Source organism: Panthera tigris, chromosome E3 (genome assembly GCF_018350195.1).
Source record: "Panthera tigris isolate Pti1 chromosome E3, P.tigris_Pti1_mat1.1, whole genome shotgun sequence".
Lineage (NCBI taxonomy): Eukaryota > Metazoa > Chordata > Mammalia > Carnivora > Felidae > Panthera > Panthera tigris.
In genome coordinates, this window is record NC_056675.1 from 38,185,861 (window position 1) to 38,211,965 (window position 26,105).

Consider the following 26,105-nt stretch of genomic DNA (forward strand, 5'->3'; position numbering starts at 1 on the left):
GCTGGGTAGGTGGAGCAAGCATGGGCCTCTTGATCTCGGGATTGTGACTTAGGGCCCCATGTTGGGTGTACAGATTACTTAAAGATAAAATCTTTAAAATAAAAAGACATACTAATAAATCCATCTCTTGTAAAGAGCATATGGTTGGGACCTATTTTCAATTTATTCTGATGATCTTAGTCTTGGAGTGTTTACCTTATTTACATTGAATATTGATATGGTTGGATTTAGGGCCCCATCTTGCTATTTGTTTACTATTTGCCCTCTGTATTTTGTTCCTTTTTTCTCTTTGTTCCTTTCCTACTCTTCTTTTGAAGGCCGAGTTTTCATTTGTGGTCTTTGGTTTCTTTATATGTATAATTTCTTTTTTTCTTTAATTGTTTTTGATGTTTATTTTGGAGAGCGAGAGCATGCACATGAAAGGAGGGCAGGGGGTGGGAGGCAGAGGATTTGGAGCAGGCTCTGTGTTGACAGCAGAGAGCCCGGCGTGGGACTCAAACTCACCAACCGTTGAGATCATGATCTGAGCTGCAGTCGGGTGCTTAACCGACGGAGCCGCCCAGGTGCCCCTATATAAATATAATTTCTGATTATGGGTCACGTTTTCCTACCTCTTTGTATGTTCAGTAATTTTTGACTATGTAGTAGACATTGTGACTGTTGTCGGATATGAGTTTTGTTGTCTTCCTTTGGAGAGGGTTGGGTTTGTTCTAGAAAGCGTTTGACTCACAGATGAGTTTGATCCTTTCGGGATTTGTTTTTAAGCTTTTTTAAGGCAGGTCTTGAGGAGCCCTGCTCCTTAGGCTTGGCCTTTTTGGGGTGATCTCAGCTCAACATCTGGGATGTTGTGTGAAGTGTTGAACTTCTGGCCAGTCAGAATGTCCGTGTCTCCAGCACTGTGCTGCCCCTGGTATCTGTTCGGGGCACAGTTTCCGAGTGGTCCCGCACACTTGGGCATTCGCCTTCAAAACCCACACTCACTCACTGAGGCGTCCAGCGCCCTTGCGCGGTCCTCATGTTCAGCTCTGCCGAGCTCCTGTACTGACCGCGGGTTCTTGCAAGCCTGTGCTCGAGCTCTTCCCTGGGCCTGCTCTCTCTCTGTTGCCCGTGGAGCTCTGCATTTTGTTGTTGGCTGCCTGGGGTTTCTTGGTTGGGAAACTTGCCTGAGGTGAATGAACATGTGGAACTCCAGGAGCCGGAGGGCCTGAAGCGGTGAGGCTGACCCTCAGACCAGCCCCTGCTGGGGCAAGCGCGACAGCCTCTGGTGGGGACAGGCTTTCCCTGGCGCGGCAGGAGACAGCAGCGGGTTACCGGGAAGTTCGGAAACATGATTGTACCTGAGCTTTAATGTCACCTTGTAACTACTCAGTAGATGACAAATTTGGAACTCAAAATCAGATGTTTTACTTAGGGTCCTGGTTGGGAGGTGGGGGTGCAGTGTTCAAACCTGGGGTCTGTGTGTCGCCTCTCTTCTTTGTATTCCTCTCAGGTGTGTTTCCATCAGTACAAACATTTTAGGAGCCGTTCTCAGAACTGGCCGTGCGCCTGTCAGACTTGAGCATAGATATGGGCAGTTCTTCCTAAACTTTTAAGGACTTAGGGATGAACTTGTTAAGATGCAGGTTCTAATTTGGAGGTCCAGGGGGTGGAGCACCATGAGTCTGCTTCCGTCACCAGCTGTGGCATCGGGACACCTCTCCACCTTGATGATGTGAACATACATTGGAATATGGAATGTTTGCCCATCATTGGTTACAGGACACATTGCCACTTCAAAAGGTATCTCTCATTTCCTTCCTTGTTAGGTGTAGAAAGTTGGGATGTGCTAAACCTAACATTCTTTATGTAAATGGGTCCACAGCATGACTTCAAGGATCCACTTCTCCAAAATGTTTCTGCAGTATTTTGGAAAGAAGCACGTCTACTGTAGACAGTAATTTGCTGTCCATCTGTCACCAAGTTAAAACATTTAGGGTTTTTATGTTGATTACTGTGTAATACTTCTGGCATTTTTCAGAATTATATAGTGGCTATAACATAACATTTCAGTAGAATCCTATTATGAACAAGGATAACAATTAATTGTACTTACTCTTCCTGAGTTACGGTAAGAGAACAGGTGAGGGGTGACCTTTCCTGGGTGGCCAGTGTCCTGGGTACCGTGCTGGGTAGTTTGCAGCAGCATCTCACTTCATCTCATGTTTAATAATCCTGTGAGGCGGGTGCCATATCTGTTTTCCACAAGGAATAAGATATCCTGGGCCACTCTTCTTGCCTCCTAGGAGATTTTCCAAGATGATATGTGTTAGGGGTGTCCGGGTGGCTCAGACAACTTCCAACTCTTGATTTCAGCTCAGGTCATGATCCCAGGGATCGAGCCCCACATTGGGCTCCCTACTGAGTGTGGAGCCTGCTTGAGATTCTCTCTTCCCTCTCTCTCTGTCCCTACCCGACTTGCGTGTGTGCGTGCTCACTCTCCCAAGTAAAAGACAAAAACAAAAAATGACACGTGTTGGAAAGTAGCTGACTTTGATTCACAACCTGTCCGTGACTGACTCTGAAGTTTGTATTGGTTATATCACACCATTTTGTATGTGAGATGGCAGGATTCAAAATACAGCGGGGAAGTGCGTAATACCTAATTTTCTGTGTATGGATCAGGTTATCTGCATCTGTAAAATTTATAGAACAGGTAACTCAAAGAGCACGTCTTAATTTCCCAGAAGCATTTTTCATCCTATGAAAGGGTGTTCTGCTTATACCTTTCTAGAAAGCACACCCATATGTATTGAGCCTTGCCTGTGTTCTGATTGGGCTGTAGATCTCAGTCTGAAATATTAACTCAGCCAAGCAGGTTTTGCAAGACCCATGAAGAAGTCAACTTTTCTGGCTGGTGCAAATGTGTGTTTACCTCATGAGCAAGAGGCCAACACAATTATAATGTCTTTAAACATGATTTTTATTTTTATTTTTAAGTTTTTTTTTTTTTTTTTTTTTTTTGAGAGATGGTGGAGGGGGTAGAGAGAGAGAGAGAATCCCAAAAGGATTCTCAATGTAGAGCCCCACATGCAACTCGAAGCCAGGAACCGTGAGGTCGTGACCTGAGCCGAAGTCAAGAGTAGGACACTTAACTGACTGAGCCACTAGGCGTCCCTAAATGTGATTTTTAAAAGTGATTTGCCTCTTACATTTTGTTGTTGTTGTTAAAATACTACTGTAGCAAAGGTTTGAATTGTGACTTTCAAGGTTTTTTTTTTTTTTAATTTTCAAAACACACCAAAGAACAAAGAATATTACAATCAATACCTATTTTTCCGTTCGTCAGAATTAACACTTGTTGGTGTTTATCAGATAATCTCCATAGGTTTTTTCCCCCATTTTTAAAGTATCCTTTCATTTTTAAAGCAGTTTTATATCTACAGAAAACTTAGAAGGTAGGACAGAAGACCTTGCATCTTCTTCCTTGCCTACCAGTTGCATAGTTTCCCCAGTACTGACATCTCTGTGAGTATGGTGTTTGTCACAATTAGTGAACCGGTATCGACACAGGATTATTTATTATTAACTGAAATCTACCCCGGTTTCCTCAATTTTCCCCTTCTGTTGTAGGATCCCATCCAGGATACCACATTACACTTGTCATGTCTTAGGCTTGCCCCTCTTGCCTGTGACATTTTCTCCGACTTTCCTTGTTTTTAGTGACCTTGACGGTTTCGAGGAGGACCGGTCGAGTATACTTAGGGTGACCCTTTGCTGGGATTTTTCTGATGTTTTCCCATAAGACTGAGGTTACAGGCTGATGGGGTTATGGAAGGAAGATCAGAGCGGTACAGAGATAGAGTGCCATTTTTATCACCTCTCATCAAGAGTTCATACTGTCGGCATGGGTTACCATTATGGCTGATGTTGCCCTTGGTCACCTGGCTGAGGTCCTGTCCGGTGTCTCTGCTGTAGCGTTCTTCTTTCTTCCCTCGTCCATCCTGCCCTCTTTTGAGGGAAGTCGCTAAGGGTTGGGGGTTGTGCTCTACCTGCCTTGTGCTGGAGTGTCTATGTAATGTTTTTGGAATGCTTCTGAATGGAAGGTTTGTCTCTTCTTCATAGTTTTTGAAATAAATGAAATCAAATTGCTTGATTAGCAAGCAGTCTACATGTCTAGAGGCACCTGGCTGGCTCAGTCGGTGGATCTGGCAACTCTTGATCTTGGGGTTGTGGGTTCAAGCCCCCAGTTGCGTGTAGAGATTACTTAAAAATAAAATTTTAGGGGTGCCTGGGTGGTTCATTTGGTTAAGTGTCTGACTTTGGCTCAGGTCTTGATCTCACAGTTTGTGACTTGAGCTGTATTGACAGCTCAGAGCCCAGACCTGCTTCGGATTCTGTGTCTCCCACTCTGCCCCTCTCCCACTTGCGTTCCCACTCTCTCTCCCTCCCTCCCTTCCTCTCTCCCTCCCTCCCTCTCTCTCTCTCTCTCTCTTAAAGATAAATAAACATTTTGAAAATTAAAGAAAAAGAAAATTAAAAAAAAAACCTTGGTATTATTAAAAAAGAATACACAGGGGCGCCTGGGTGGCTCAGTTGGTTGAGTGTCCAACTTTGGCTCAGGTCATGGTCTCACGGTTCGTGAGTTTGAGCCCTGCACCAGGCTCTGTGCTGACTGCTTGCTCAGAGCCTGGAGGCTGCTTCAGATTCTGTGTCTCCTTCTCTTTCTGCCCCTCCCCTGCTTGTGCCCTGTCTCACTCTGTCTCTCAAAAATAAATAAATGTAAAAAAAAAAAAAAAAAATTTTTTTAAGTGAATACACATAGGGGCACCTGGGTGGCTCAGGTGGTTGAGTGTCTGACTCTTGATTTCAGCTTAGATCATGATCTCACAGTCATGGGGTCAAGCCTTCAGTCAGGCTCCATGCTGAGTGGGGAGCCTGCTTAAGATTTTCTCTCTCCCCCTCCCTTTCCCCCTCCCCCACTTGTGTTTTCTCTCTTTATCTCTCTCCCTCTCTCTCTCCCCACTCCTCCCCCCTCAAAAAAAAAAAAAAACCATACAGATTTGATTCATTTATTACAAACTTCTATTCATATGACTTTAAATTCCACCTTGTATTTTTTCTATTGCAATTTTTCTATTATTGTTTATGCACACTTCTGAAGGTACATGCAATCAGAAAACTCCTTATGAGAGGTTCAAATAGTGGGTGTGGCTGGATCTAAGAAACCAGAGGTTTTGTTTTAGTCGTTTTTAAAATAAAGATACACTCAGAAGTAACCCAAGTGTACATCATTAGATGAATGGGTAAAAAAATATGATGTACACCCACGGGAGTATTACTCAGCCGTAAAAAAGAATGAGATCTTGCCATTTGCAACAACATGGATGGACCTATAGAGTGTTACTGCTAAGTGATACTTAGTGATACTAAGAGTAAGACAAATACCATATGATTTCACTTATTTGTAGAACCTGAAAAACAAATTAACAAAAACAGACTTTTAAATACAAAGGATAAACTGGTGGTTGCCAGAGGGAAGGTTAGTAGGGGAGTGGATGAGATAGAGAAAGGGGATTAAGAGGTACAGAGTTCCAAATACAAGATGAATAAGTCACAGAGATGAAAAGTGCAGCACAGGGAATATGGTCGATAATCCTGTGATAACGTTGTGTAGACACAGATGGTGTTGACTGCACTTAACCACAGTGAGCACAGAGTCATACAGAATTGTTGAATCAATATGTTGTACACTTGAAACTAATGTAACATATGTTAATTGTACTTCCAATAATAAAAAATAACTAAAGGCAGATTACAAAATTGGTGTGCAAGGGAGGGGAAAGGATGTACTCAATTATTAATGGAGTTTTCCCCCAGGCATTTTTGATTGTCTTTGATTTGCTTAATAAAATGCATTCTCTGTGTTCAAAAATTCCCTTTTGTGGGGGTGGGTATCTGCTGAGGAGTGAGCACCTTTCCTGAATGTTCTAATGAATTGAGTGTCCAGAGTACTCTAAACAGCACCTCCAGAGCTCTGAATTTAATGTTGATGACATTTTCTATTCAGGAGATGCAAATAATTATCATTGGATTGTAATTCGAAGGCCATAGCTCTGTATATACATATCTGTGCGTATTATTGTATATTTTAGAATAACACTGTGTCACTTTGGCTTGTGGCTTTTGAAAAGTGGCACATACTCTGATGTAACCTCATAGCACCGGTTGCTTTGTTATCTACTAAGTGGAAACTTCGTGCCCTCAGTAATGAGCCATATTATTCATTTCATGTCTTTCTGCCAAGTATATGATGAATGAACTGGAAAACCAGCCATCTTAAATCCTAGAACAAGACAGGAGATAGATAATACCAGGAAATGCCAATTTCAAACATGGTCTTGGAATTATTGACTTTGTAAATTGTTACAGTTAGGGTACGTGCCTGTCTGTTTTCAGTATGGTAGAAAATGTATTCACTGCAGAGAAGCCTTTCTGATGTTAGAGATTTTCTGTGCTCTAGTTTGGAAAGAGATCTTAAAGCCACCTCCAGATGGCACCGTGCTCTGCGGTTTCCACATCATCCTCCTGTGTGCTATCCCATGTAAGTCGGCAACAGGAAGTCCGAGCATTGGCGTGTGCTTGGCTCGCAAGGGTGTGTGGTCTCAGCGGGGAGCAGCCGACTGATGGGGTGTAGGGATAAGGGACAGACGAGGGAGGTTACGGGGCATGCTTTCTCCCCTGAAAATCTGGCACATTCTGTTTGGAGATTGACTGTGGAACGGGAGGTGCTGGCCTGCTTGGCCTTTGTGCCAAAGGTTGTCAGGGTGTGGCTACACCCAGGTGTGCTGCTCCGTTGGGTTGAAGGAACGGTGTGTGCAGGTGGGAGCGTCCTGAAGAGGGGAGCTGTGACTCTCCGGTGAGTCTGTCAGGATCTGATTGGAGAGATCACAGCAGCTTTCTTCGCCGTGTGTCGATTTTGCGAATGATGTTCTTCTGAGACAGTGCTTACCTTTGACGAGTAATCATCACGATTAATAACCAGCTTACTCTTGCTTTTCCCAGTCTCCGTGCTCGTTTTAATTAATACCTAAGATCTATCAATTAACTCCCTGCCAGATGGCTGGTCACCTAGTCCTATTGTTGTGGATATTCGAGTAGAGACAGACTTTGAAACTGCACCAACGACTTCTCTAGGCCTGGTGGATACTCAGACTTCTTCCCGGCAGGTCTGTGTTCTCGCTGATGGTGATCATCGAGAACAGTCTCTGCCACAGTTGAATATTACTGTTACTATTTAGCCCGCCTCTCAAGACTCAGCTCTGACCTCTCGAGCCATTCATCCGTCCCCCCCGGGCCAGGACCCCTTTTCCCTCTTCTGATTGCGTTTGGCACTCCTTGTCCGTGCCCGCTGCTTCCCGCCCACGTCTGGTGTCCTTGTAGCTGTGTTTCTCCTTGGGCTCGGGAAGACATGGCTCCGCTGCTGTGCACCTCCACTGCCCCACGGTGTCTCCCTACTGGAGGGTGCTTGATAAACATCCCCCTCAGTGCTGATAACTCTGTGTATTGCTGTGGCCTTTTCAGCTTCCACTGTCCCCAAAGATCAGAGTGTCACTGCTAAGAGCTCAGAGCTAGGAGGCAGGTGGGATTTAGTGAGAGGTGGGCAGACTTGATGGTCTCCTCCTCAAACAGGTACTTTCTCCTTACACATGCATCTTGCTATCTAAACCTGGGAGCCATACACATTTTGGTAAATCCCTCACCATCCAGTCTCCTGACTGTTGCTCTCCAAAGCTCGAATGGAACGGTGTCCCTGACTGCCGGAATTATGAACCAGAGTTTAGACAACAGGATAAGTGTGCCTTTGTTGTACCAGGAGTCAACTCTGCGGTTTCCAAGTTGATAAACATAAGCCATTCGAGCAGTGTGCAGCTTTTTATATCCTAATTGGCTGTTGTGTATTTGCTTCTCTTTTCCCTTCTTCCAGCCTTCTTTGCAGATAGTGTTGGTACATGTCTGAGTGGCTAACCCTTGTTCAGGTTTTTTCTGGCCACATGTATAATCCATTAGAGCAAAGGGTGACAACCTAGAACCATGTTATAACCAGGCTGGATTTGATTACATTACCACCCAAGAGTAATCTCTGGCAGTCATAATCCGTTTGATCTACCTAGTTGTATTCCGTGACTGATGACAGCTTACGTTAATATTTTAGGTCCAGGTGTATGGCCAAACGGTGGGTCATCTTATCATTATGGGTAGTTAGAATGTTTAAGTCCAGAATAGCCTTAAAAAACAACTTTTCCCCTTAAGATAAAATAATGCTTTGTGTAGAGAATTTGAATAATACAGAAAATAGTTTAAAAATTTTTTTAAATCACCCATAGACCCTCTAGAGTTATCACTGTTAGATAGTTTGGTGTTCAGGGCTGGCTCAGTCAGAAGAGCATGCACCTCTTGATCTCGGGGTCGTGAGTTTGAGACCCACATTGGGTGTAAAGATTACTTAAAAAATTTTTTTTCATGTTCTCCTAGCTGTGTGTGTATGTGTATGCATGCACACACATACATACACACCTGTTAATTATAGGGATTCTATGTTTTGTATCCTATTGTTAAAAATTAATGTACAAGATTTTCCTCTTGTCTGTAATGAGTGAGTTTTTATAATAAGAGTTTGACTTTTAATGTTAGCACTGCCTTAGGTCGACTCCACACTTTTCCAAGTGCTTTCACATACCTCCTTTATGAACATGGTGCAGAGTGTGTAGAGCATGGGGTTAACTGGGCGTCCTCACAGGTCCTCCTTGCTCCATCTCCTCTCCAGTACGCGGGATGACTGGAAACATTTTACTCTACAGAGTGTATTTCATTAGGACTCTTCACAGCTCAGTGTTTGGTTAGAAGTAGAGCCACGTGTGTGTGAAGCAGTGCTGTGTCTTCGAGTGTGTTTCATGGTTTGAGATTTATGGCGTTTCCATAAGCTGGGCAGGACTTTATCCCCCCATGTCTTCCTGCAGCCGAGGCCCGTGGCGCTGGACGGCGGGCAGCCACAGGAAGCCTCGGGTTTGTGTCCTCACTGCCTCGTGGGGCTGGTCCTCCACCCTGGCTGTTTCAAGAGCTAGTTCCGTTTTCCTGCCCGACGGTAGAAGAGGAACATGATCTTCTGAAAAGTCAGCTTTCCTTCTTATCTTTCTTTCTGCTTTGAATTTGACCAGAAATGATCCTGGGCCGGCCTCCCGGAAGCCTTCTTTATGTGCTCAGTCCCGTCTTCCCTCTCCTCCCTGCATCCCTGCCTTCCCTGCCTTCCCTGCTGCTCCCTCTGTGCTCTGGTGCCTTACTCTTCCAGGGGATTGTGAACACCTGCAGGAGAGTCCTCCTCGGCCTCACTGGAGGGCTCTGCAGAGGGCTTGGGGGAAAGGCTCGGGTCACCGAGTGGATTACTGGAAGCCCAGACCTCTGTTCTGTTTGCTGCAGTGTAAATTAAAATTCATCATCAAGATTGGCTCTTTGTAGGGTGCCTGGGTGGCTCAGTTGGTTAAGTGTCTGACTCTGGATTTCGGCTCAGGTCTGTGAGCTCGAGCCCTACCTTGGGCTCTGTGCCGACAGTGCGGAGCCTGCTTGGGATTCTCTTTCCCTCTCTGCCCTTCTTGCGCACGTATGCTCTCTCTCACAAAACAAATACATAAACATTAAAAAAAAAAAAAAAAGATTTGCTCTTTGTAAAATAAAATGCTTTTCTCTTTTTGCCTTTTCTTTCCTTTCTTTTATCACCTCTTCCCCCCTCCTTTCTCCATGGCCGCTGTGGGGTGCGCTGGGCTGGGCCTTTGCTCTCAAGGAATACTCCATCCTACAGAGGCTGCTTTTCTCCCCAAGAAGGTATTTGGACCTGGAAGCATTGGGGGAAGGAATCGCTTGCCGTTCTGTTGCCCTTACCTGGGGTTACTTTGTGTGTGACACACTCTGAGATGGTATGGAGGGTGCAGAAAGGCTGTGGGCCCTGAGCAGTGTGGGTGGCAGGGAGACCCCCAGTGTTCCGGACAGGCTGCTGGCCACCCCACAGGGTCCTCATGGGGGCACTGTCCTGGGAGGTCCTCCTGCCCCAGGGCCCAGCCCTGGGCTCTGCCAACTCCCAAGTCCCCAGTTGTCATCCACTGCGAGTAACTGGGCCTTCCAGGAGTGTGGACCTTATGTGAATCAAGAACTGGTTGTTTAAAACCAAAGCAGTCCTCGGATTTAGGCTCTGAAGGAACTTCAAAGGTCACCTAATGGTCACCTGAATGTTTCATGTTTTATAGCCGAGGAGAACTGAGACTTAGAGAGCCGAGAGGTTTGTCCTAGCCTTGAGGCTGATGAGCACAACACCGGGATTACAGTCTCCCACTGCCCTTGGCCCAGGGCTTTTGCCAGCGAGCTGTCGGGAGCTGTGTGTCTGAATGTTGGGCCATGCCCAGGTAGGCCGACTGTGTTAAGGCCCTTGGTTTTGTTGCTAGCAGCTTTAGAGTAGTTGGGTGAATACAGATGGAACCCTAGGCCTGGGGCCTTGGCAGTGATTTGCTGCCCCGTCACCTTCCTTTTAGCAGTTTCCATTGTTTCTAAGTCACGTTCTGGTCATATATCACCCGAGTGAAATACCATGAGAGTCGCTAAATACTCTCACTGATCTCGCAGTTGTGATTTATTGGTCTAAGGGAAGTGTCCAGACTCGGGGGCTGTGTATCTCCCTGAATAATTTCCAGGTTGGCAGCATTGTAAGAGACGAGTCCAGTGAGGTGGGCCAAGCCGCTCACGTGCCCGAGGCCCCCAGCCCGGTTCTCTTGCTCCAGGTGACGCTGCACAAGCCAGGTGACGGCCTTGGCATTGCAGTCTCTTGCGTATTTCTCCTTACTCTTGACTTGGCAAGTTGAGGTACTGGAAGGATTCCAAGAGCAAGCGGGTGATAGCAGACAACTGAATGCAGCCATGTCTTTCCATGAAAACTGCTTTTCTTGGCTTTGTCCCAACAATGGTAGGTTGCCAAGAGAAAATGCTTTTGGCTTTACAAATGATATGGCCGTACTCTGGGTTAGTTCTGGTTCATTTTCGAAAAGAATGAATACTTCTGGCTCTTAAATTATTTGGCAAATGTTTGCTCACAGCGTTTGAGATTGTATTGTCTTTGCACACCCTCTCTGAGTCTGTGGCTTCACGTGTATGCCAGCCTGTGAAGGAAGAGGCTAGTGACCCTCCTGGACTGGGTCGAAGCCACCTCAGGATGGAGCCCTTGTTGCTGTGTCCCAGCCGGCTTACAAGCGGGAGCTCCATCGTTCTCTCTTCTTGGTGGACGTATTCTTTCTTGTCCACTTCTTCCGTGTTTTGGTTTAAATTCCAACCCAGGAAGGTTAGGCCTAGGGTATGCTGGCGTTGTATTGTTATTACCTCTGATACGTCCTAAGACTGAAGTGAACTTTCCGAGTGGTGGTTTTAAGGCGAGAAAACAGTCTAAAGTGAGAACTGGAAGTGCAGCTTGAACACAGTTTCCCATCACAAGTGTTGCTACGACTACTAAGGGCACAGGATGGGGCTTGGCACAGGTTCATCTCATGTTTCTCTGAAAGTGTCTCATAATCCATTGCCAGTAACTCCAGCTGGCCTCTGCCTCTGAACCTACCTGTTCGAGTAACTTCCCACCATCATATGTTCTCTGAAAAAGATTCATTTATTTTGTTATGACCCTAAGCATACTTTTGAAAGAAATCGTATGTAACATAAAACGATTTCTCCCCAAACAGTGTTAGCAGAGTCCTAGCCAACACCTGTAGCGCTTACTATATGTCAGTTACTCGTCCTAAGGTCTTAACGTTTGTGGGTTTGTTTTACCTTCACTCAGTCTAAGAGGAGGTGCTATTTTCTCTATTTTAGAGGTGGCAGAACCAGGGCACAGAGACGTTTAAGTAGGATGATCAGGACCACACAGCTGTCACTTAGCAGAGCCACCCTGAGACCGGGTAACTGTCCCCAGAGTCCATACACTTAACTACAGCTCGCTGCCTAACGGAATGAAATCTTAACTTGTGGCTGTGTTTCAATAAAACTTTAGTTTGTTTTGTTTTTTCAAAAACAGGCATTGGGCTGGCTTTGGCCCATGACGCCTGGTCTTTGTGGAGTGAGCCTCCTTGTCGAGCAGTGTCCAGTGCCATGCGTGTGCAATCCGGATGTACCCGGAGGAGACGGGTTGTGCTCAGCAAGGAGGGGAGAGCGTCCTGGTCAGTTCTCCAGCTGATCGCTGTGTCCTTTCTGGACCACCCTGGCCTCATCCACACAGGGATAAGTTTTAACCAGATATTCTCTGAGGCCCTTCGGCCTGAAAACGATAACCTGTCCATCTGTCCCTACGAAGCTTATTGCTGACGGTCACGTTCTGTTTCCTATCTGTCTCCTGGCCGGCATCAGTAGCGCCCCCCAGAGCAGGAATTCCTCTGCCAGCTCTGCCGTGTAGTGTGGTTTTAAGTGTATATCAAGGTACGAGGATACAGAGTTCAGCTTTTGAAAAAAGAACGTGTTCAGTGGTCTCATTGAAACCACATCAAACGTAGCGTCTGTCGCCACTTAATGCATTTCTAAAGGCCTGGCTGACGCGAAGTAAGATCGTGCGGTGGAAGCATCTTCCCTCCGGTGCTGTTCCTCCTCTGCCTCTGTCCTCTTCCACATATTCTTAGCTGGTCACACAGCGTTGTCCCCATCAGGCTTTTAGCTCCTAAATGGATATGATCTGATCCTTCCCGTGAGTGTGTGTTAAAAGAGCATGCTTGGAGGTGAAAACTGGGGAGAGTTCATTTGTGAGGGTGGTGGTTTACTTGAGTGGTTGATGTCTTTGGACCAGAGACTGTCTGCTGGAGAAGGCCCATACATAGCAGGGGTGTGTGAGATGTGGGGAGAGCTTGCCCTCCCCTGAGACTTGAGAGGGACAGGCAGTGGGGAGTTGGCTTCCCTAGGGCAGGCATCCTTAACCTATAGGGGATCTTAAGACACCCCCCTCCTTTGGGAATCTTATAATGGACCTTTTCTCCCCAAAATGCATATCACACAAAATTTCTAAGGGCATGACTGCCCCAGCCCCCCTCCTTGCCATGGACTACTGAGGTTAGCCCCTGTTCCCACCACCCTGTCACCTGGGGGTTGGGCTGCTGCTGTTGGGGGAGGAGCTGCAGCCTGGGGGGGGGGGGCCCTAAGTGGAAAGTGCTTCTCTGTCCCTCTTTCCTATCAAGGAGCAAGAAGTCACTACTATTGTAGAAACCTATTTGGGGAAGAAATTTCTACAGTTAGGAGTTTTTTTTATTTAAACTCGCCTAGTTAGTTCTTTGGTTTTCAGTGTACTGCCTTATTTGATTAGGTGAGTTGCATGAGTAGTAAAGATGTTCCCAGGGTTAGTGGAGTGGAGTCTTGCTGTTTTTTGGGGAGCCCAGAGCTTGTTTTTTGTTTTTTTTTTTTAATGTTTACTTATTTTGAGAGAGAGCGAGCACCTCTGGGGGAGGGACAGAGAGAGAGAGGAACTGAGAGAACCTAAAGCAGGCTCTGTTGTCACAGGGTTCCATCCTGCAAACTGTGAGATCATGACCTGAGCCGAAATCAAGAGTCAGACACTTAACTGACTGGGCCACCGAGGTGCCCCGCCCCCCCGCCAGAGCTTGTTTTTTAATTAATATATGTTGATAGTTTTCATATCATGACACAAGTAGAAAGTGAAAATATTTGTCCCACATGCAGAGGTCAGCAGAGGAGGCTGTTTGCAGCCAGTGGTGACCTCTTAGGCTGATAGATCAGTATTTCTTTGCATCACTGGGAGGCCCTTGGGAGGCGCATGCCTGGAGCCCTGACCAAAGCCAAGGGTTTGCTGGCCCAGTGGATGTAGCGTAGAGGACCCGTTTTACAGCAGGCCTGGCTCCTGTGGATGCTGTGCTGCGACACAGAGCTATATCATCCTCCCGTGAAACCGGCTCCTGGGGGCATAGTCTCCTCGCATGGCCGGCAGGCTGCCTGTCTGCTCCAGCCAGGAGCTCAGGTCCTCATGATGAGTGTTAGAAGATAGAAGGGGCTGTCTTCTGGAAGGGAAGTACCCTTCCAGCCAGTGGTGACATCATTTGGGCCTGGCTACGGTGGCTGGTCCGCTGTTCTGTGATCGCATCTGCCCTCAGGGCTGACGTTGGGATTTCGTTCTGAGCCATGTGTTGCAGTGATCTCCTAGAGTGTTCGTTTATTTGGTTCCTTCCCCCAGGTGCTGGTTAAACACTCACTATGTGCCAGGGCCCAAGCACACAGAGGAGATGTGTTCCAGGAAGGCAAGTTTTATCCTGGTTTTGTGCCAAAGACAGATTTTTGGCAAAGAATGCCATAGAGTCGCGTAGCGTTTTGTACTTTCCACGCTGTATCTATAGTACGCGGCTGTCAGAGTGCAAAGAGAAGCGTCGTCTACCTGCCCATCTCCTGTAGATGGCTGTCACTCACCTGCTTGCCAGACGGCTCAGGGCTTCAGCAGTTTCTGATTGATGGGCCAGGCAGGGTGACCACAGTTTGCTTCAGACACTGTTTCCGTAGTAAAGGCATGTGTAGGTATTGTTCAGGTTCCTTGAGCTAAACTCTGAAGAGAGATTTCCTCTTTGGATGTCATGCTGTAAAGCCCTGGTTCAGCTAATACATAATCCGCATCCCCGTGCGGTGGGGTGTGGGTAAGCCTCAGGGTCTGGCACCAGTGACGTTTCCTCCTTCTAATCTTGTTTGCGCTTTTCTGAGTACAGGGACTGCCGTTCTCCTGTCCCCTTCTCTCGTGAGGTGAGAGCCTCAGACAACGGAGGGAGCAGGTTTTCACATGAGTGACACTCCTGGTCACAAGAGTGGTTTTTCACGGGAAGACGTGGTAGACCTTCACTATTTAATTGAGATTTCTTTATGGGAGAGCTTCCCATACTTCCTTGTCAATTTTTTGTGTTTTCTGAGATTGAACTCGGTGCTTAAGGTGCTCCAAAAGAGTCGAGTTAACACCACGTGTGAGCTGTTGCTGATTGAGGCAGAGCGTAGACATCAATTCCACAGGCTTTAATTTATTCATTCGTTCACCATCAATTGAACAGTTTCCTAGTGCTGCCGTTCTGCCTTCTGAATTTTATTGAAAAGATTACATGCTAGTTCTCTAGCAGCCTTAAACCAGATCTGGATAAACTTCAGTTGCAAATAGAGCCCGGTTTACTAAGTTGTTGTCAAAAAACTGTTGGGAAATTAGAACAAACATGAAGATGTTTATTAATTGGAATTAGACCTTTTGATTTTAGTACTTTGTTTTATGCCTTGATGCTAAAAATGTGTGTAAACCTAGATTCGGGACCACATATATTCAGTCTGGTCAAAGGAGAGTAAGTATGGAACAGAAATTCAGAAATCTGCAAGTCTCTAGAAGCAAATAGTTTTGACCCCAAGCTGTAGGCTAGGACTGGAGAGCAGCTGTTAGTTCTACCAGGTTATGTTGAGACGGTCCAGGACGGGGGAGATGGGAGGCACGGCCCTTTGTAAGACTGTCCTTTGGTCCCCCTGTTAGCTCTGACTGGGGAGGGTCAGCCCGGGGCTGGCTCTGGACCGAGGGGGTGGAGCTCTGCCTTAGAGCCTGGGCTCACTGTGCTTGATCTCTGGAGCTGTGTTTGTTGTCACAGGCTAAGGATGGTCCCCGGTGAACTGGACATTCCTTACCTGCTGTCTGTGATCTTTGACTTTGACTTTGACTTTACCTTGCTTCTTGCCCCGTGAGGATCAAAACCACATTGAGACAGTTTCCTTCATTATTGGATGGTTAAGAAGAAAAATTAACAAGAATTCCCTGGTAAAATCTGTCAGAATGTGTTACACACTCTGCAACTCTTGGTTCAGCCAGTTAGAAAGTGCTCTGCCCAGAGCTAGTACCCAAACAAGCAGACCACCTACTCACTGCCCTTTCGCCCTGGCAAGATGATCATAGAAATAGGTTTTTCAAACCAGGTGGGGTGAACTTTGAGACTCACAGAAGCCCTTTGGGAGCTCAGCGGCCTCTTGGTGTTTACTTCGCTCTGACCTTGGACGGTTGGTGCGAGTAGGAGGACAGCTACTTCTCCTTCCCACCCTCTCACTGCTGCCCACTTCGGTTTGTTGATGCTAGAAGCTTCCACGACAGCATTGATTTTCTCGTTTGTCACATTGGTGGGTTTAAGGAGTGCACTCCGTAACTGGTGGGAAAATGGTGTCTCTGCGTGTGCTGTGAACCGGGCCTGGCTCGCAGTAGGCGGTCAGGAAGTACTGCTGACCGTGAGGACGAGTTCACAGTAGATTTTTATGCGGTAAAACAAATTCTAAGCAATAATTACTACATGAGTTAATTTTGTGTAAAACTTTCTGAAAATCCAAATTCTTGTTTCAGTTCTTCAGAGTTTCAGATAACAACTGAAGGAACCTGGTTCAGAACATATTAAGTTTCCTGAGCTACCATGTGCTTTCTTTGCTTAAATCCTCTGAACTCAATGTTGAGCCTCGTTACTGGGCTTTGTGAAGAATTTGTTTTCCAGTTACTCAAGTTAAATTTGAAGTTCAGTTGAGTTTAAATTTGTTTCCATTTATTCAAGGAAAGCAAATAGTGCAAAAGTGGCAACTGGAATATGTTCACTTTGAAAAAGGCACTTGAAAGTAAGTGCTCAGGAGCGAGATCTTCTTGGTTCTGCTGGTTTGTCTTTATTTGTGTTTTTATGTGGACATTTCAGCTGAAAGGGTCAGCTGTGTTAAGCATTGATTTGTCTGCAACCTAAAATCTTAGAGCTGAAAGATCTCATGTAATTCTTCTTGTTCAGGACACTCACCTTACGAGTGAGATCGGGGTCCGTAGGAGGAACGAGTGTAAGTTACCCCGACAGAGGCAGCCATCCCGGTGTGGGGCTGCTGGGGAGAACCGATTCAGTTTCTTGATTGATCCCTAGGAGGTCTTCCCTTGGGACCCCTTCCTCCCAGTTCCCAAACATCAAACGCACCAAGATACCAGAAAAGTAGAGCGAGCACTAGGCAATAGGTAGAATGCTAGAACTTTGCGCAAAAGCAAGGCAGGCGAGAAAAGCCAGTCTCTGTTCCTCCGGAGGGCAGGTGGGGTTCCCGAGCTCACTCCTGTATCGGCTGGAGCTGGAGGGGGGCGTAGGTGGGGGCTCTTCCTTCCTGTTCTCGCCTTCAGCTACTGTATGTTTTACTTTGTTTCACTAATTTAAAAGAAGAATTTCTTTATGGAACATTCGGACGTGTGATCTTAGAGAAGGTAATGTGACAACCTCCACCCCTCCACACACACACACACGCGTGTCACCTGGCTAGGAGGAAGCAACATGTGGCCAGTCGTTCCTCATCTAGGCCCCCTTCTTGCCTCTAACCCTTGCCTCATGGGAGTACTAAAGTGAATCCCAGACATTACATTGTTCCTTTGTCAGCGTGTCTCGTGTGTGTTTTGAATGAATGGAAATGGAGTTTAAAACTGATGGGGGAAACCTGAAAGAAGTGGGCTAGCATTAAACACAAGGAGCTCCCCTTTGTCAGAGATTCCGGAAGCTTTTGTCTTCCGGATGATTTTCTCACTGTGTTGCTGCCCCTGTCGGGGTGCGGGGCGTGGGGGAGGGTGGAAACAGCAGTTCTCGTTTTGATGCCGGAGAGGATGGCAGAGAGCTGTTGCCGGCAGCTCCTGCGCCTTCCGCCTTCGGTGTGCAGCCGCTTGAGCAAGTCACGCTGTTCGTCATGCAGAATGAACCTTGAGAATGAGCCTTTAATTTATAATCGAAATGAGGGTTTCACGAGAAGTAGTGATTTTTGCTTTCTTGGGTCAAAGGGAGCATTTCTGAGGCCCTTCCTTGTGTACGTGACCGTGTCGTGACGGCTGATGTTGCCTCTTTTTGTTTCAGATGGGAATGGCTGGTAACACAAGTCCATTTGGACAACCCTTTAGTCAAACTGGAGGGCAGCAAATGGGAGCCCCTGGAGTGAACCCCCAGTTATCCAGCAAACAGAGCATGGTCAATAGTTTGCCTCCCTTCCCTACAGACATCAAGAATCCTTCCGTCACCAACGTGCCAAACATGGTAAGTTGCCCTTGGCTCTCTGGCCGTGGTCTCCAGTGGGTGCTCTGGTGTGTGGGGTGTGTCATGCTGACAGTGAAGGTCTGCAACCGGACACGTGTCATGGGTGATAGGAAAATGTAGTTCTCATGAGGAGCACCCTCTCAGTGAGCTTATGTCTTCTTCGATGAGCTGGCGAGCAGAGGCCAGGTAGAGATGGTTTAGCCAGTCCTCCTCGGCTCCCGGGGTGCAAGGAGGAGGCTCGCACCTGCGGATGACAGGTAGTGGAGCAGGAGAGCTGGGATTTTCTCACGCTTCCTCTTGGTGGTCGAGGCTGTCAGAGAAGCCCATCGATTTGTGTTACAGACGAAGGGCATTTATGTCCAGAGGACTATGTGGTGTTTGTGCGAGAAGGGTATCGTGTCCAACTTGATAGGTGGTTTCACACGTGTTCCTTCTTGACATTGCCCACCTATGAGATAGGAACTAGCCTTGGAGCCTCTCAGCCTGACTCACCAAGATAGAAATGGGAGAATAGCTCCTTTTGCACCACAAAATAGAATGCTTTAAAATTCCAAACGCTAAGGGGGAAGTGTGTTCTTTCGTCAGACTTCACCGTGCAGTGCACACTTAGTGGCTGAGAATCTGGTGTGCGTCTGGTGGTCAGTCAAGGCCGGGAACAGCCCGCTGTCTCCTTCCCCAGGCTTGTTGCTGGGAACCCGCCCTTCCCAGCTTGCCTTCCGTGCAGTTGTGCCATGGTGGTTTAGAAAGGCTCAGAGGAGAGCCAGCAGATTACATTCAGAAAAGTAAAATGTTTGGTTTGTCTTTCGATTTTTAAAAACTTTTTACTTAAATGTCTGCCGTGAAGATACCACAGAGAACTCCTGTATATCTGTTGCCTGGCTTCTCCTGATGTTAGTTAGCATCTTCTGTAACCTTGGTGCAGTTGTCAAAACTAAGAAGTGGACATTGCTTAGAGTCCTGAAAGTTGTGAGGCTGTCGGAAACAGGGGCGGAGTGGTAAGAGCGAGGTGTCCTGATCAAGTGTTACCTCTGTTACATTCTTTGTTCTTAAAAAAAAAAAAAAGGCGGGGGGCGCCTGGGTGGCTCAGTCTGTTGGGCGTCCCACTTCGGCTCAGATCATGATCTCGCAGTCTGTGAGTTGGAGCCCCGCGATGGGTTCTGTGCTGACAGAGCCTGGAGCCTGCTTTGGGTTCTGTGTCTCCCTCTCTCTCTGCCGCACCCCCACTCACACTCGGTCTCTCAAAAATAAACAACATTAAAAAAAAAAAATTTAAGAAAAGGAGGCTACAAGTAATAAAATCTGTTCTCAAACTATTTAAAGTTTATACTACTTTATTTCTTCTGATCATCTCCCTGTAATCTCCCTGGATCTGCTGCTCTCCTTGCAGTGACATTTTGTTGCCAGGACCGTGCTGTTCTCAGCTGTGCATATCCAGGACCCGAAACTACCCCTGCTGCTCCCTGGGTCGACCCCTCCAAGCTCCGGGGCAGCGAGCCGGGACCCGGCCCCCACACTCTCCCTGGTCTTTCCTGCTCTTCCTTTTCCAGACTCCTTGTGTGGCCGCCGGTGCTGGCGACTGTCGCCTACGCCTGGCCGTGGAGTGAGAGTGTGTGCTTTTGTATAGGCGTTCCCCGTTTGTGGTCTGGGAAACCCCGGCTAACGTCCTTTCTTCTCTTTCCAAACCTTCCCCAGCGTCTCCTTCGCCTCCAGCTTGGTGGCAGAGTCCTCTTGCCTCGTGCTGCCTGCCTGCCTGCCTGCCCCCTGCTTCCAGTGACCGAATTCCTGGTTGTGGTGTGCACCTCAGGGGCAGGTTCGTTCTGGAGCGTAAAGAGGCTTCTGGTTCCCTTCACCTGGGCCGGGGCTCATGGCGATAGCCCTTTGGTCTGGGACAGCGCTTCTCTCCCCCTTGGCCCCGGGGACGTTTGGGGCTGGACCTTCCCTGTTGGGAGGTCTATCCTGTGTACTGTGCCCCTCACCCGGCGTCTGCTCACAGCCCTTTGTCCCTCGCACCATCGCCCCAGTTGAGAGCACCTGCTCCGGGACGTGGTCGGGGGCCTGTAGCAATAGCGCTCCAGCTTTCCTCTGTGTCTGTGACACCTGACACATAAAACCAGTTTTCCCCATCCGCCCTTTTCTCTCCCTCTCCCCCTCCGTCGCGACCACACACTCTTTCTCACCCCTACCCCCTCAGCCTTATCAGAATGTCAGGGTAAACTGAGGAAGTATTGTCTGTGGAGCTGCACTGTTTGCCTAGCTCCACTTTCCCACAGGGGCACGTGTGGACTTCGTGGAGATCTCCAGCAGGTGAGCAGGTGCCTTTGGAGGGCAGGCTTTGAATGCTGTCCTCAGACATTGACCTGGAGGGCACGGGGCGTACTTGACCAGCGTGTGTCTGTGAAGGAGCGTGAGCCAGTCACAGCCTCGGTGCTGTTGGGATGGGGACCAGAGGGGACAGAGACGTGAGACAGCAAGTGCGCGTAGTTGGCCTGCCATCTTTCTGAGCGTCCTCATGCCCTGCGCTTGACCTTATTTCTGCACCAGCCTCTTTTTTTTTTTTTTTTTTTTCAACATTTTTTATTTATTTTTGGGACAGAGAGAGACAGAGCATGAATGGGGGAGGGGCAGAGAGAGAGGGAGACACAGAATCGGAAACAGGCTCCAGGCTCCGAGCCATCAGCCCAGAGCCCGACGCGGGGCTCGAACTCACGGACCGCGAGATCGTGACCTGGCTGAAGTCGGACGCTTAACCGACTGCGCCACCCAGGCGCCCCAGCACCAGCCTCTTAAAAGACATTATGACATGTCCCATTTTACAGATGGGGAAGTTGAGGGTCTGAGGAGCTTTGATTTGTTCAAGGCTACGTAGCTCCTGTCTGCAAAGCCCAAAGCTCTTTTGAATAATGCCTGGTGTGGTTTTTGTAGCCCCAAGTCACCAGGAACCCCTCTCTAGTCTGTCTCCGTTGCTTCCTTCAGCATGTCTTGTGCTCTTCCTTGGATTTTCCAAGTTGTATCTGCCCCTTGGAATCCATTGATTTTTTTTTTTTTTTAATTTATTTGTTGTTTTGCACAGTGAGGGAAAGAAGGTAGCAAAAACTGGGTGTCTTTAATGAAAAAGAATGGGAGGCTTTGATCTCATTTGTGTGTTTTGTCATGCTTTGGGGAATCGGCTTTTAAAGCGCAGCTAGATTTGGTGCGGCAGACAAGTCCCATCAGAGCCCTGGTGCCCCGGTTGGAGCTCTTCATGGAGTGATTTTAAACCACTTAGTCGTTGGCTTTGGGGCTCTGGCTTCTCTCCTCTCCTAGTTTCTGGAGGATTCCAGCATCCTGGGTAGTTGTTGAGAAAGGCTGAGGATGTAGCCATCCCTTTAATTCACCCCGTTTGTTGAAAACCTCCTCTCGGCCCGCACGCCAGGATGCAGGTGTGGGTGGGTGATGTAGAGCTCACCCCCTCTTTCAGGAAACTTGGGAGGTGGTGAGGTGATTGAAAACAAATAATCACAAACACAAACTGCCCCAGCAGCTCTGAGTAGCAGGCAGTGGTTGAGGTTGATGTGGGGACCTCCTTAGATGAGCCATTGGAGAGAAGGCCAGACCCAGCAGGGACATTTAAGGGCGAGGTCAGAAGGACCTGTGGCAGAAGCCACAGAGACCCCGGGGCACTGGGAGAGCACTGGCTGTGTAGGAGCCAGCAGGCAGCCAGCGGGCACAGCAGCTCTCAAGTGAGGGCAGAGCGCTGTGCATGTATGTCGGGGGCCAAGCGGGGACCAGCTCAGGGAGGGCCTTGGGTGGCAGGGATCGCTGCGTGGTCTACGCCAGAGGACACACTTGATCACAGAGGGGAGGGTCCAGGAGACCACACACGGTTTGCCATTGGAATGGAAGTGTGGGGCCACCACGTAAGGTGGCTTGGTGGGTGGTGGGACCATTTACTGGGCTGGGAGAGAAACAGATTGGAGATGGGTGAGGAGGAGGTGACGGAGGGGAGGGCGTTTGTAACTGTACTTCACCTGTGTTCCTCTTGAGATGCCTGTGGGATGTCCAGGCGGAGGCATCAGGCAAACGGGTGAGCGTCCAAGTAGGGCAGCCGCGGTCCCACTCCACAGGGAGCGGGAGATCCCTGGGAGCGAGACCGGTGGAGGAGAAGCAGGGTAACGGGCTGCTCTCCCTGCAGCCGAGAGAGGAGAGCACTTGAACAGGAGGCACCGGTGGCTGCCGAGATGGTGAGTCAGATGAGGGCAGGAGAGTGTCCCCGGGATGTGCGGGTCAGTTTACGGGATGGTCTTTTTTCTTTGAAGTCAGCGGTCATGGGAACCCTTGGGTGCTCTGTTGTCACCCACAGGGTTCCCAGCTGTTCTGACCCTCCGGGACGTGTGCTGGGATGTGCTGTGGCCTAGAGTCCCTGGTGCAGCGAGGGCCGTGGTTGAGGGTGTATAGATTCTCGGCATAATATTCAAAAGCAAATTGGCATGTGTCTCATCACGGTTCTAACTTTGGCTATTGTGTTTGTAATTTCTTAACTTCTTACAGATTATTTAAGTTAGTTAGAAATTTTATCACAGTGTTACTGTATTTCATGATTCTGAGATGCACTTTTTTTCCGGATTGTAGTGTCTTTGAAATCAGGATGTGTTTTAGAAAGCATCAAGATTTAGATCTAATAAAAAACACTATGTATGTTATTTTACTTGTTCATCATCTAAATTAATAAGAGTGACATAACTGTTAACATACATATTCAGTGTATAGTTTTCCAGGAGAGCTTTCATGGCTCTAAGGATTTTTTCATTATTTAAATTGTACTGACAAAAGAACAGGAGAAGATTTGGCTACAGGTAGAGGTTAGGTCGTCTTTGTGTGGCCTGGGATTGAGGTCCCTGTGGGTCATCTGGAAGGAGGAGTGTGCACGACGATGTGTGAGGAGGCAGAGGGGGAGAAGTTCCAGGGCAATGCTCTGGAAGGGGAGGCCCCTCGTTCTTGGTGACGTTGTCCTTTCTGCCATTTTCACCTGAAGAAGTCCTAACACAAGAGAACTAGGGAGCATTTGCAGGAAGGAGGGAGACTCAGGCCTCATTTGGGACTGGATTTGTCAATTAGGTCATGGCTGACCTTCAGGACAGGTCCCGGGTTGTTTTTAATGGAGTGTTGTTTAGAAGTGGGGCACATCTTGGGTGTGTCTAATCTGAGAAAGTTGAGTGACCGAAGGGCCTCCTCACCAGCTTCTGCCGCAGGATTTCCTTTGGGGCTCCCGGATGCGGGCTTCTGCGAGGGTACTGATAGGAAGTTCATGGGCAGGGTGGTGGTCTTGTTTGGTCTGGGGGTTTTGTTTGTTCGTTTGTTTTCTTTGCTTCTTGACAAAAACTCAGAACTCCATTATGGAGCCTTCCCGTTCTTAAAGTTGTAATGCAGGGAATCAGGAGTGCTACTAACTTGTAAATTTGCTCGCAAGAATGTGTTAGGGGGCACTTTGTTCACGTGTCACAGGAGTTTGAAGTGGAAGCTTTGGGCGAGGCCCCCAGGTGGCTGCTGATCCAGATTTGTCCATGGAAGGCAAACGTGGCCAGTGGAGGCGTGTGCCTGCAGGGGAGGGTCAGAGAACTGGGAAACCGAGAAAGGAGAAACTGAACAGTGACCACAAAAGCAGGGATTTCCCGCCCTTTCTCTAAAAGATTCTGACCAGGAAGCCCGGCACTCTGTCGCAGAGGGTCCACGGACACACCTTAAGAAACAGAGACACAACTCCGAGACACACAGACAGCCCCACAAGGGCCACGGCAGAATGCTCGCCACCCACAAGCAGCTAACGGCCCCATCCCAGCTATGTCGTTCTGGCGGACACAGATTTGTCACATGAGGAATTTGCTAAATTATCAAAAACTTACTGTAATAAGTCTTCAAGAAGAATATTTCTGGGACGCCTGGGTGGCTCATTCGGTTAAGCGTCCGACTTTGGTTCAGGTCATGATCTCGCAGACTGTGAGATCAAGCCCTGCATTGGGCTCTGTGCTGACAGCTTGGAGCTTGGAACCGGCTTCAGATTCTGTGTCTCCCTTTCTCTCTCTTTCTGCCCCTCCTTGTCCCTCCTGGGCAGACTGACTTCGGTTCAGAACGAGTGACCTTGAGGCTGGGGGAGGGAGTCATGGGGGTGGCCAGTGGTCAGTCCCTTGCCTGTGGCCTCCCCTGTCCCCAGCTCATCCATCATGTTTTCTTTCTCGTTGTAACCATTTGTTCTCGGTTCTAAAATCACAGTATTTCTTATTTGGAAGATTACTTAAAAATCATTCTTGTCCAACTTGTTCGTTTTAAGTTATTGTCCTTTGGGATTTAAATCTTATATTGTAGGGGTGCTTGGCTGGCTCAGTCGGTAGAGCATGTGACTCTTGATCTCAGGGTTGTAAGTTCGAGCTCCACGTTGAGTGAAGACATTGCTTAAAAATAAAGTCTTTAAAAAAAATACAAATAAATCTTAAACTGTAAAGTATTCTTATTTTTTAAAATCTGTAAGCACTAAGCAAACGAAGAGAACAAGTCTGTCTATCTGAACAGCTATGTTCTTTTTCTTGCTAGTTGATCTTTACCATCTCAAAGGTGATTATCACCTCTCCCCAGTTTGATAGCTGTGTGCATTTAATGAGCGTTTTCTTTATTTTATGACTCCAAAGCTTTGCGGACCCAGCTGTTCTAGGGTCCTTCTGGGGGAATCAGAACAGGCAAATCTTGCAGAGCAATTGTGTGTCCCACCTGGTGTTTGCTTTGGTGTCATTTTCTGACTTTAAGTGGAGATTGGGGAGAAGTAAAGCTTCCAGATGGGCCAAAGGAAGGATGTCAGAGGAGCGTGGGTCTGGACCCCAGTGGAGATGTGGAAGATTTGGGCCATCTCCGGGAATCCCAGCCTCACGTGGACATGGGCGCGAGAGAGGACGCTCTTTCACGCCGTCCTGTCTTGGTCAGTTCCTACTGTGTACTGTTTGCATTAGTCTTTGCAGACGTGACAGCCTATTCTTGGACACGTAATGTACAAGAACTTTTTTCTAGGAGGAACGCCAGGATAAAATTTATTCTATGTACTGCTTATGCACATCTGTGGTTGTATCCTTAGGCTAGGATACAGGGCGTATAGAAAAAAGGGTTTGGTGCCTCTTCCTCAACTATGTAACCATAACAATCCTGATAAAAGTACTTGTTAGATTCCTTGAAATATTAAGGAATACCAAAATATAAAAGGTTTGCTTTTCGAGTTTGTTTGATGGACAGAGGTGTGAACGGTGACTGAGTTATGGTGACATGCAAAGAGCATGTGGCCAGATCTAGCACAACCTGGAGGGGGCGAGCATGCTCTACACCCCGCAGCTGTGGGCCAGTGCGCTTTGTGTTGACCTGCGGGGACTCCTGGCTTACAGTGTTCACGTGCAGGGTAGAATCGTGATTGAACCGTTGTGACTTCTCCAGCACACTCACCTCCTCCTTCCATGATGAGGAATTGCATGCGAACTCGTTCAAGTTCCAGAAATGCGTACTGCTTGTATTTTAAGGCTTTTGCTGGATACTGTTATTTTGCCTTGCAGCAAAAGCTGCGTGCCCGGCTCCAGTATAAAACAGTTCTCCTGAGGCTGGGGTTGTCACTCTGTCCTTTGATAGGAGAAAATGGTATTTCCTTATTTTGATTTGCATTTCTTTGATTACTAGTGAGAATTAAAGTACTTCGGTTTAGAGACTTGCACTTCTTCCTTGAGTGGCTTAGCTCCTGTCTTTCTCCGGTTTTTCTGTTAGATTCTCTTAGAACACTTGACAGAAAAGCAAGGTGGTTAGCCCTCTGTCAAGGTAAGCTCCAGAGAGGTTAAGAGCTGGGGGGACTCAATCGCTCCATCACCCACTGTGCTCCTACCGCCAGGCATGCCGCCTGGATATGGTACCCCCTTCTGGGCCCCAGTTAACTTCTCCTGTAACTTGGGGTTGGCCCCGAGTTAGTTCCTCCCTTGGCAATTGAGTATTAAATGAGCTGCTGCTTGTTGGGCGCTGAACACAGAG

At 47.8% G+C, this 26,105-nt stretch overlaps 1 protein-coding gene across 4 annotated transcripts in view; it reads left to right on the forward strand.

Annotated features, from left to right (window-relative positions):
* LOC102968704 (CREB binding protein) overlaps positions 1–26,105 on the forward strand; it is a 125,353-nt gene that overhangs the window by 39,114 nt on the left and 60,134 nt on the right. For 2 of the 4 annotated variants that reach the window (XM_042971431.1, XM_042971432.1), the window contains exon 3: positions 17,904–18,080. The exons of 1 other annotated variant lie outside the window; for it this stretch is intronic. In XM_042971431.1, the coding sequence (XP_042827365.1) occupies positions 17,904–18,080 (177 nt within the window). Of the gene's footprint in view, positions 1–551; positions 1,780–17,903; positions 18,081–26,105 lie in introns of those variants that run through there. One more of the 4 variants, XM_042971434.1, reaches the window with a different exon arrangement.